We start from the raw sequence: 12284 nt of genomic DNA on the forward strand, positions 1-12284 counted from the left end.
AATCCGAACTAAATTTCGTCAATCTTCACCTTCTTCCTTATCCTCCTCTCCAACACCCTTTCCAATACCTTCATTCCATGCTCCAATAACTTTATCGCTCGGTACGAGCCACACTCCAGAGGGTCACCTTTCCGCTTGTATCGAGGGACGAGGGTACTCAGTTCCCAATCCACTGGAATGCGGCCTTCTTTCACCACCACATTGCAGATCTCTGTCATTCTCTTCACACCCCAACGTCTTCACAACCCAACAGCGGGTGAAGTACCAACCGAGAATGAAGGTGTGGAGGTTGAAAGAGGTGACAGTAAGGGAGGCATTAATAGAGAGGCTGAGTAGGGTAGAGGATGATGTAGTTGAGTTTGAAAGTGGTTGGATGTCAATGAAAGATAGTCTGTTGGGAGCCGTTGGTGAGGTATGTGGATGGACAAAAGGACCACCGAGGCACTCGGAAACATGGTGGTGGGATGATGAAGTTGGAAAGAGGATTGACGAGAAGAGGAAGAAGTTCAAGGAGTGGCAGAAGGCGAAGGGTACGGGAGCAGAAAAAGCAGAGCATGAAAGTTATAAGGCAGCCAAGAAGGCTGCAAAGAAAGAGGTAGCAAAGGCGCAGGAGGCATGTCGGAAAATGTTTGGAGAAAGCTTAGATTTGGAAGAGGGTCAGAGAGCGGTATTCAGGATTGCAAAGCAGATCGCGAAAGAGAGGTGTGATGTGATGGGGGTGAGTTGCTTGAAGGATGAAGTGGGACAAATCGTTGTGGACCCAGATGGAATTAAAGGAAGATGGAAAAGATATATGGAAATGCTGTTGAATGCAGAGAATGAATGGCATGGCAACATGGAGAGTAACCCAGTTTTAGGACCGGCAGAGAAGATAACTCAGAAGGAAGTTGAGGAAGCGATAAAAGCAATGAAGAGTAGAAAAGCGGGAGGGCCAACGGGAGTTGTGGGAGATATGTTGAAGGCAGCAGGAAGTTGGGGTGTGAAGAGAATGACAGATCTGTAATCTGGTGGTGAAAGAAGGCCGCATTCCAGTGGCTTGGGAACTGAGTACCCTCGTCCCTCTATACAAGGGGAAAGGTGACCCTCTGGAGTGTGGCTCGTACCGAGTGATAGTTATTGGAGCATGGAATGAAGGTATTGGAAAGGGTGTTGGAGAGGAGGATAAGGAAGAAGGTGAAGATCGACGAAATGCAGTTTGGATTTATGCTCGGAAGAGGAACGACAGATGCGCTCTTTATTGTGAGGCAGTTGCAGGAGAAGCACATGGAGAAGAGGAAGAAGTTGTTTCTTGGGATTGTTGATCTGGAGAAAGCATTCGATAGGGTTCCACACGAAGTATTGACATGGGCATTGAGGAAGTTAGGAGTGGAGGAATGGTTGATCAGAGTAGTGATGGCAATGTACAAAAGAGCGCGCCAGCTGTAAGGACGAAGGACGGGAACAGTGGCGAGTTTGAGGTGAGGTGAAGGTGGGAGTGCCTCAGGGGTCGGTACTAAGTTCACTACTATTTGTAGCTGTGATGAAGGTGCTGGCTCAGAATGTAAAGGAGGGTTGACCGTGGGAGTTGTTGTATGCAGATGATCTGGTGTTGATTGCGGAAAGTATGGATGGACTGAAGGAAAAGATGAACAAGTGGAAGGAATGTATGAAGACAAAAGGTCTAAAGGTGAATATCGGAAAGACGAAGGTGATGGCAAGTGGTAAAGCATGTGGTGAGGTGGAAAGAACTGGGAAGTGGCCATGTGCAGGAAGGGTGTCGGAGGGAACTCCATTCAATGTATAATGTGCGCCGAGTGGGTTCATCAAAAATGCAGTGGTCTGAGAGGGTCATTTACCAGTGTGGCAGCTGCATTCAAATGTGAGGTGTGCACAGAGGGAGCTGCAGATGGAGGAAATGTTGAGTTGGATCTTGGAGACGGCGTGAAGCTGGAAGGTGTGAAAAATTTTGCTACCTCGGAGACATGCTGAATGGAGAAGGTGGATCAGACTCGGCAACGGTTGCTAGAGTGAGATGTGCAGGGAAGAAGTTCCGGGAACTGAGTGGCGTGCTGATGAGGAGGGGAGTGTCGTTGAAGCTGAAGGGAAAGGTGTATGCTGCATGTGTGAGAAGTGTTATGATTTATGGGAGCGAGACATGGGTATACAAAATAAATGAATTATTATTATTATTATAAATGAACGAAGAGCAGCAACGAAGGCTGGAAAGGGTGGAAATGCGAATGGTTTGGTGGATGTGCGGAGTATCGTTGAGAGAGAGGAAGACAAATGATGAATTGGGAAAGATGATAGGAATAGAGCCTGTGATTGATGCTGTGAAGAGGAACAGGTTGAGATGGTTTGGTCATGTGTGGAGGAAGGATGAAAGTGACTGGTTGAGAAGAGTGATGGAAATGAATGTAGAAGGAAGTCGAGGACGGGGAAGACCGAGAAAGACTTGGCTAAAGATGGTGGAAGAAGAAATACAGGCAAGGGGGTTAACAAGGAGAGATGCAGAAAGTAGGGCAAAATGGAGAAGATTGTCATGGGGACCGCAAGGCTAACCCCCGCTCTAGCAGGGAACATGGCCTTAAAATGCATGTTGTTGTTGTTGTATCCAATGGTAATATTTTCTGTTTTTGCAAAATGTGTTTCAAGCTGTCGGCGCTGCAAGCTATCTAACACATTTGGATGCCTGACCAACATAAATAAGGGAACAAAAGGCGGCTCGTCAACAAAACCAGTTCAACTGGAAAGTGCTTCGACCGAAGAGCATGAGAGGCCTTAAAGATTCAACATACCAAAACGGTACATTGCTGTGGGCTGTTGAAATACAACTTCCAACAGTGTATGCCTTTCCAAATTAATGTAAGACCAACTTTTAGAGACTGAATGGGGTTGGCAAGTCAAACAGACTCATGCAGACATCAAAAGGCTGAAGCAACATTTATGGACTTCTTTGCATTGAATATTTCAGTGAAGTCAGTTTTAATCAGAAATCCAAATTTAATGTTACCTTTTGCAATAAACACAAAGTGAAGCAAAGGAAAATCATATACCAACAATGTTTAAGTGAAACATAGAGGCGATACACCTGGCGCTCACCTGGTAAAATAAACAGTACACTGCACCGACTAAAGGTATTTTAAACCCATTTCAATGCTTGCTATGGAAGACAGGGCAGCATGTTGAACCATACCAACATAATCACAAGACTTTTAAACAAACAAACAAATACCTATTTTGGGGGGCAACCCCCCCTTCCCACCCCATGTACCTCCTCAGACCCCAATTTTTCCAATGCCTTGAACAAACATTGGTACATCACAAATGATGAAGGTTGTGGTGAAGTTTCACCAAAATATTGTGTGTAGTTTCAGAGAAAAAAGCAAATGACTATTTTGGGGGACCAGCCCCTCCCCCCCACCCACCCATATATGTTGGACCCCGATTTTTTAAATGCCAGGAACTAACGTTGGTACAACATGGGTGATGAAGGTTGTGGTAAAGTTTCATTTGCTGTTTGCGGTAAAACACACAGCTATGAGGGGGCGGGATATGTATGTGTAGTTTCTGAGAAGAAATCAAATACTTATTTTGGGGGTAACCCCCCTCCCTCTCCCCCTTGGCCCCCGAAAGGGGCAGATCTTTTTAATGCCGTGAACAAACTTTGGTACATCACGGGTGGTGAAAGTTGTGGTGAAGTTTCATGGGAATTGTGTGTGTAGTTTCGGAGAAGAAAGCAAATTCCTATTTTGGGGGGAGTTTTTATTTATTTTATTTTTTTTGGATACTGAATCGAGGCTCGTGAAAGAGCTGACATTTACTTCACAAACAAATCAACCAGACAAACAAAATATATAAAAAGAGGGAGTGGAAGACAAGAGAATGGGAAGCACACAAACACTTGAGAGCACACAACATTTGAGAGCAGGGAGATGTGTGGGAGGGAGAGGGCTCGGGGGGAGGAGTCGTGGGAAGGGGTGGGGGGGTGGGGGGTGGGAGAAGTATAAAACACAAGGACACCAAGGACTTCCAGGTCAGAAGTTGGTATTTCAAAAAGTGGAATTGGGGTGAAATTATCGGGGATAGAAAAGATCAAGGTTTTGGATGGGGGAAGATAAGAGATGGTGGTGAACAGCTGTTTTAAAGACCTGGAGGGTGGAGTGGGATTGAAGAGAGTGAGGGAGTTTGTTCCAGAGGCGGGAGAAAAGAGGAATGAAGGAGCGAAGGTGAGCAGAGAGTCTTGATTTTGGCAGTTTAACCATAAGAGGGTTGCAGGCAGATCTTGTGCGACCTGTAGGAATATTTGCGGGACAGAGCCCAGAGAGAGCTGGGGGGGCAAGGCCAGAGAAGAGTCGGTAGAAGACGGAAAGACCACCTACCTGCCTGCGGTGAGTGAGTGAAAGGCCCTTGGAGTTAGCTTCATCGCGGGAGATTCCAATGATTCTGAATGCTTTGCTTTCAACAGCGTGAAGACGAGCTAGGTGTGAGGCAGGAGCACCAGCCCAGAGGGGAGAGCAGTATTCCATTGAGCTGCGGATGAAAGCCTTGTACGTGGTGAGGAGCTCAGGTGTGCCAAGGAAGGACTTCGCACGACGGAGGATGCCCAGTCGGCGACTGGCTTTGGAGGCCAGATTTGAAATGTGGTTTTCCCAGGAAAGATCATGGCAGATTGTGAGACCCAAAAGTTTGAGTGACAGAACTTCTTTGAGAGGATTATTCAGAAAGTAGATGGGAGGGTTGTCCAGTCGGTCTTTTCGGAGAGACATTGTAAGAGTGTGAGATTTGTCAGGATTTGTCAGGAGTTACATTTGTACATAGTTATTTGTACATATATTTTTTGATACCAATTTACCGGTATATACCGACTAACCGGTATGAGCCCACCGGTATATAGATTTAGTCTAGTAGGAAGACTAGGTCCCCCTGCACCCCCCGGAGATATACTTCTAATCAGTGTTTCTAGATTGGAAAAAATGTGTAGAAAATGACTAGCTATGGCCCCAAGCTGAAAAAATGTCCCACATACCATTTTTATGCAAATTACTGCTGCCATTATCAAAAAAACGATTTTTGACATATCTCAGCCAATATTGCAGATAATTGAAAAATGAAGGTGTCTAGACCCATGTTTTGAAGGGCATAGATCATGATAGAACTATTCATAACATGATTACATGTGTCTATGGTATACTAGTATGCTAATTAGTGCTTTATATGCTAATTAGTAAAGTACAGAGAGGGAAATACTGTAGACATTTATTGGAATAGCTCCTCTCATAATACATGAACCCAAGTATCAATTAAAATCTACTCAGTGATGGTTATACATTTTACCATGTATGCTACACAAACCTGGAGTAGTTGTGTCCGTCAAAGGCGAAGAAGATATCTGCCATCTCTCCGTTACACTTGTGAAACAGCTGGAGGTTGTTGGTCTTCACAGAGTGGAGGAGCATGAAGACAAGATGGCAGTGGGTAATGAACGACATCCAGAAGGCAGCTGTCTTCCCCAGGTGGCCCTTGCGCACCTTTTCCTCAAAGGCATGGTACTTTTTGATGAGGAGTAGAGTTGAGGGGTCTTTGAGGGCTTCATCGAGGTGCTCTCGGTTGCAAGACTGGGTCATTCTGAGAAGCACAGCAGGGTCAGAGATCATGATGTTCTCCTCCTCAGTGAATCTCTCCATCAACAGCCTCTCCATTGCCTCACACACTGTTTTGAGGCAAAAGAGGGACTTTGCGTAGGCCTTTCCACTGAGAACACCTTTGAGAGATCCACTTGTTACTAGTTGTGCCTCAAAGAGAATCTCTGCATATCCAGAACCACGCATCTTGTGTCCAGTGAGCATCCCGATGTAGTTCATGGATGTGTGGAAGGGTCCAATCGTTACTACATGACTAGCAAATTCATTTGGCCAGCGCCAGATGATGGGAAGGGCTTTCATGCAGACACCCAGATCAAATGTATTCAGGACCCATCTCTGACCCACCTCAGCAGTTGCTGCCTCGGAACGCTTCAGTAGCTCACGAACAACTGCGTTGTCTGTGATCGGTTGGTGGATAGGCGTGCAGTAGTCGACTGTTGATTTGCTGGGTGGGGGAGAACCAGTTGCAGAGGTGAAACCCCCTAGCCCAGGCACAGGCTGCAGGCCACAGCTTCCGATGTATCTGATGAAGAGCCAGATGTAGTACTCTTGCATCGTAGTGGCATAGACTGTGTCATTCTCTGCTGGCGGTGTGAATGATGAGCCTTCAGGGAACTTCGGGCCAACGCGAGTAAAGTGCAAGGGTGGGAGAGTTTTTGGTGTGTCGACCTTCAGGCTACGCTGTTGTGACCTATTGATGGTAGGTAGCATTCGGTCCTTGCTGCTCTCAAACCCGGGCTTGACCTCCTGCACCATGATTCCTCCAGCACTGTTTACAATGTTGCTGCCGTGCACACTGGTAGTGGTTTTATTCAAGTTGTCCCACTCACAGTGGAATACAAGGTTGCCCTCTCCTGTCACAATTTGTGGTGTACGATAAGTTGAGACTTCATCCAGGACCTTGGCGAGAGCAGTTTCCAACTCCAAGGCGAAATCGTAGCTCTCAGAGTGTCCAAGCCTGTGTAGTATTGTGGTGAGCTGTTTGCTTCGGAACAGGTGCCTTACAGTCACACAGAGGAGAATGTGCTTTGGTAACTTCCATTTTCCATCTGACACTGCACGGCACAGATCTTGTCCAATGGAGAAGACCAGACGCTTCACCTTTTCTGTCTCGATGCCCTCCTTGCCAGTCATTAGCACGCTGAGAAAGCGGACAAGGTCTGGAGGTAGGATGTCTTCAGGATTGAGCTCCATGTCTTCAGCTGTTGGTGGCCATGGTTGGTCTTTACACTCTCTGAAAGCCTGTAGAATACCCTGGCGAAGTTGGAGGGCAACATTTTGGTTCTTGTTTGTGCTTCCGAGTGTGAATGCTCGTGCGAGAGCATTGGAAACTGTTATGTTTGAGCTGTGCACAAGCCAGAAAGAAATGACATCACATTTGTCATGATCAACCTTCGTGAAGTGGATATGCTCCTTGATTGGGTCATTCTGTAGGCGTTTCAGTAGTTTCTCTGACCGATAATTTGAGTTCTCATATCCATTCAGTTTCAGTTCCTCGACATAGAGCAAGCGCAAGGAAGAAAGCTGTAGAACTTTATTCTGCTGGATGACCTGGGTTTGAATGTGTTCCAGTACTGAGTTGAATGCCTTTTCATGGGCGGCTGACATGCAAGCCTGCTCCTTTGGTGCTTCGGCTCTGTGAATCGCACGCTCATAGTTGTAGAATGCTGTGCGGAAAGCTTTAAAACATGACGGATGGTGTTTGGCCTCACATGCAAAGAGGTCTTTGTTTTTCACCTTTCGATGGAGTCGATAGAGACCCATTTTCTCAGCCCGTGTTTCGATTTGCTCCCATGCATTTTCTTTGTTTTTAAAGGATGGGAAGGTTGTAGGCCTCTCAGTATTGCGATGAGCATCTTTGGTCTCAACTTTCTCACAAAATATACACTCTGGCGGGAAGATGGGTTCAGCAGAACCTCCTGGTTTACGAGGAGAGTGATGCCATGATGAGGTTGATGGCCCTGGTTCTGTATCATCTCCCAGACGATGAAAGTGGCGGACAAAGTGCTTATAACACTTGCTGTGATATCCTACTCTTTCTAGGTCATCAGGAAGAGTTGCCGGGATCTGATCACATACTGATTGCATACGACATGGGGAGTCATGCGGTTGGTTGAGACGTCTATCCCGGATCTTTTGAAGCAGTTGCAGTTTTTCTGAAGCAGATCCTTTAATTTTACGGAGGGGCGTGAAATCCCCATGATCAGACATGGATGGTACATGAAGGATGCATGTAGGAGGAGAGCTTTGGGCTGCAGGTTCTACACTCCGTTTTCTTTTGGGCATGCTTGCTGTCGATGTCTACCATCACTGTTAAATGACAAATAAGAAATCACGAATGATGTTAAAAGTGCCTGTGAAAGGAGGCTCTGAGTTTTCAGTGAGGTAACAGAGGTTCTGAGTCATGTTCTACACTAGGGTACTTTTTAGCTGACTAAACCATGTTTAGTGGCATCAAAAGTGCTAATAGCTAAAACATCTAAATTCTTCCACACTAACGTTAGCTATCTAGGCCAATGAAACATTGTGCTAAGTTACTGTAGCTAGCTCAGCTGTCGTGCCTCTTTCTGGTTCAATTCATATACAGAAGTCAACAGATATGTCTCATGTTTGGCATTAACAAAAGTTTAAGTTACACCGACATTAGGAACATACTGTACATAGATGAGGCTAGCTTTAACGTTAGCTAACATGGTGCTAGCTGGCTCAGCTGTTATTCTGCCTGTTTATGATTTCATGCAGAAACTGAAGTCAAGAGTGTGAGTAACATTATAGTTAGCATCTTACCTGGCTAGATTGGAGGATGAATACCAAGAACAACACACAGATGGAATGGAAGACTGAACTTTCAACTGAGGTATTCAATAACATCAACGTTACCAATTGATACGAGCGCGCGACATTACCAATTGATACGAGCGCGCGAGCGCGCATGTTACATGGATGGAAATGTAAAATGGCAGCTATAGCAGCACTAATTTGGATCTCTAGTCTGTCATTTCTGCACTGTGATTGGATAACATAAAAAAATATGTTTGGGAGTTAACAGCAGGAGTTGGTAGATTTTACGTGGGCTGGGTGAGAAACCTTTAAATAAGCAAGTGAAAATCTCTCGCAATACAAAGTCAATGGTGGGAAGAAAAGTTGAGTGGTACCAATGTTACTGCCAATGTCCCGCCCCTATGCAAGACTCAGGAGCATCTTGTTGACATTTAACCTTGAAAATACCTGGGTTTAGACCCCTTATGTACCATGTTAAGTTATCTGCAGTATTAACGTATCCTTATCATTTGTAAAACTGATTATTTTGTAATTACAGCATTAATATGCATACTAGTATACCATAGACACATGTAATCATGTTATGAATAGTTCTATCATGATCTATGCCCTTCAAAACATGGGTCTAGACACCTTCATTTTTCAATTATCTGCAATATTGGCTGAGATATGTCAAAAATCGTTTTTTTGATAATGGCAGCAGTAATTTGCATAAAAATGGTATGTGGGACATTTTTTCAGCTTGGGGCCATAGCTAGTCATTTTCTACACATTTTTTCCAATCTAGAAACACTGATTAGAAGTATATCTCCGGGGGGTGCAGGGGGACCTAGTCTTCCTACTAGACTAATTGCAGAAAAAAAGAAAATCGATACAGACCCAAGCAGGGAGGCTTAAAACAATGATTCCATGGCTACAGAAAAGGGGTGGCTTAAATTTGGTGATGTGGGGTCCTTAAAGATCACTTTACTTAGTTGTACTTTTTTTTTTGTATACAGATTCGAGGCTCGTGTAAGAGCTAACACATTGAACATGAAAACATGCACATACACATAAAACATGCAATGAAGGGAGCGGGAGATAAGAGGAGGAGAGAGGGAAGCACAACAACAGAAGAGAACAGGGACTTCGGTAGATCTGTGGGAGGGGGAGGGGGGCTGGGGGAAGAGGGAGGGGTACACAATATAAAGCAAATCAACACCACGAGGAATTTCAGGAAACAAGTTGGGGATTTGAAAGAGGTGGATTTGGGGTGTTTTAACAGGGGTAGAAAAGACCAAGGATTCGGATGGGGGAAGATAAGAGATGGTGGTGAACAGCTGTTTTAAAGACCTGGAGGGAGGAGTGGGATTGAAGAGAGTTTGGGAGTTGTTCCAGAGGTAGGAGAAAAGAGGCATGAAGGCGTGAGGTGAGCAGAGTCTTGATTTTGGCAGTTTCACCAGAAGAGGGTTGCTGGCAGATCTTGTGCGTCATGCAGGAATATTTGGGGAGCAGAGCACAGACAGAGCAGGGGGAGCAAGGCCGGAGAGGAGTCGGAAGACAGAAAGACCACCAACCTGCCTGCGGTGAGTGAGTGAAAGGCCCTCAGAATCAGCTTCATCGCGGGAGATTCTAATGATTCCGAAAGCTTTGGTTTCAACAGCGTGAAGCCGAGCTAGGTCTGAGGCAGGAGTACCAGCCCAGAGGGGAGAGCAGTATTCCATCAAGCTGCGGATGAAAGCCTTGTATGTGGTGAGGAGCTCAGAAGTGCCCAGAAAGGACTTGCCCACGATGGAGGATGCCAAGACGGCAACTGGTGTTGGAGGCCAGCTTGGAAATGTGGTTTTCCCAGGAAAGATCATGGCAGATAGTGAGACCCAAAAGCTTGAGTGACAACTACTTGGAGAGGATTGTTGAGAAAGTAGATGGGAGGGTTTTCCAGTCGGTCTTTTCGGAGAGACATAGTAAGAGTGTGAGATTTGTCAGGATTGAAAGACATGTTCCACTTGTTTGACCAGTCTCATTTTCTCCAGGTCTGCAGAGAGTGAAGAGGCTGCAGACTGCCGATCTGAGGGATGAGAAATGGAGTGGCAAAGAGTGGAGTCGTCAGCAAAGAGATAGAGAGAATTTTCCAGAGAGTCGGAGAGATCATTAAGGAAGACCAGAAAAAGCACAGGGCCCAGAACACTGCCTTGACGAACTTCAGCCTGAACAGAAAAGGGAGATGAGAGAATTCCATTCAGGGCCACACGTTGACTGTGACCAGAGAGGAAGTCCGCAAGCCAAGCGTGGAGTTTTCCATGGATACCATAGGAGGAGAGTTTGGTGAGCAGAGAGGGGTGCCAGACCGTATCGAAGGCAGGAGATATGTCAAGGGAGACAGCTATGAATTCCTGTTTGGCATTGAGGACCTCCATCAATTGTTGAGAAAGCAGAAGCAGCATGTCCAGAGTCGAATGACCTGGTCTGAATCCAAATTGATGATTTGAGATCAAGCCATTGGAGAGGAGGATGGATTTTATGTCAGAAGCGATGAAGATTACGTGGCATTGAAGAATTGTCAGAAAGTACAATAAAGTAGGGCAGAGTTAAGAGGGCACATAATATCATAATTGTCATCCACATATGTATGCAAAAAGAGAGGATAATATATGAAAAAAAGTTTGAGAAGGAAGAGAGGTAAAAAGGAAAAATAATAATGTAGGAAGACATACGAATAAGGAGACAAAAGGAAAGAAGAAGAAAACATACAAGGAGATGGGGAAGATCAAAAATTACACCTTTTTTGCTTGCGTCATATGTAGATGACTATTTACATAAATTAGTTGCAGAAGCGGCAGTACTTTTTAAGTTTGTGTTATTCTTACGGTGAATCCAGGAGCATTGGAATGGTTGGAAGACTACTTCGAACAGCATCTGCAGAAAGAATAGACTCCAAAACGGATGCTTGGAGGCCGAGAAAAACAAGAAAGGGAAGGAAATTTACAGGGTTACAACAACTGCACTTCACGAGCATCAAATCAGAGAAAATCATTCAAACCATAAAACCCAAACCGCACTCGGGTCAAAACTCAGGTAATTCAAACCATAAAACCCAAACCGCACTCGGGTCAAAACTCAGGTAATTCAAACCATTAAACCCAAACCACACTCGGGTCAAAACGCAGGTAATTCAAACCATTAAACCCAAACCACACTCGGGTCAAAACTCAGGTAATGCAAACCATTAAACCCAAACCGCACTCGGGTCAAAACTCAGGTAATTCAAACCATTAAACCCAAACCGCACTCGGGTCAAAACTCAGGTAATTCAAACCATTAAACCCAAACCACACTCGGGTCAAAACTCAGGTAATTCAAACCATTAAACCCAAACCACACTCGGGTCAAAACTCAGGTAATTCAAACCATTAAACTCAAACGGCACTCGGGTCAAAACTCAGGTAATTCAAACCATTAAACCCAAACCACACTCGGGTCAAAACTCAGGTAATTCAAACCATGAAACCCAAACCGCACTCGGGTCAAAACTCAGGTAATTCAAACCATTAAACCCAAACCACACTCGGGTCAAAACGCAGGTAATTCAAACCATTAAACCCAAACCACACTCGGGTCAAAACTCAGGTAATGCAAACCATTAAACCCAAACCACACTCGGGTCAAAACGCAGGTAATTCAAACCATTAAACCCAAACCACACTCGGGTCAAAACTCAGGTAATTCAAACCATTAAACTCAAACGGCACTCGGGTCAAAACTCAGGTAATTCAAACCATTAAACCCAAACCACACTCGGGTCAAAACTCAGGTAATTCAAACCATGAAACCCAAACCGCACTCGGGTCAAAACTCAGGTAATTCAAACCATTAAACCCAAACCACACTCGGGTCAAAACG

The 12284-nt window shown here is 45.1% G+C and overlaps 1 protein-coding gene across 3 annotated transcripts in view; it reads right to left on the minus strand.

Moving 5' to 3' along the window:
• Positions 1-12284, minus strand: part of PXK (PX domain containing serine/threonine kinase like) — a 148667-nt gene that overhangs the window by 36547 nt on the left and 99836 nt on the right. For all 3 annotated transcript variants that reach the window (XM_068133402.2, XM_068133403.2, XM_068133401.2), the window contains exon 12: positions 11252-11330. In XM_068133402.2, coding sequence (XP_067989503.2) covers positions 11252-11330 — 79 coding nt within the window. The remainder of the gene's footprint in view (positions 1-11251; positions 11331-12284) is intronic.

Source organism: Myxine glutinosa, chromosome 12 (genome assembly GCF_964187855.1).
Source record: "Myxine glutinosa chromosome 12, kmMyxGlut1.1, whole genome shotgun sequence".
Classification (NCBI taxonomy): Eukaryota; Metazoa; Chordata; class Myxini; order Myxiniformes; family Myxinidae; genus Myxine; species Myxine glutinosa.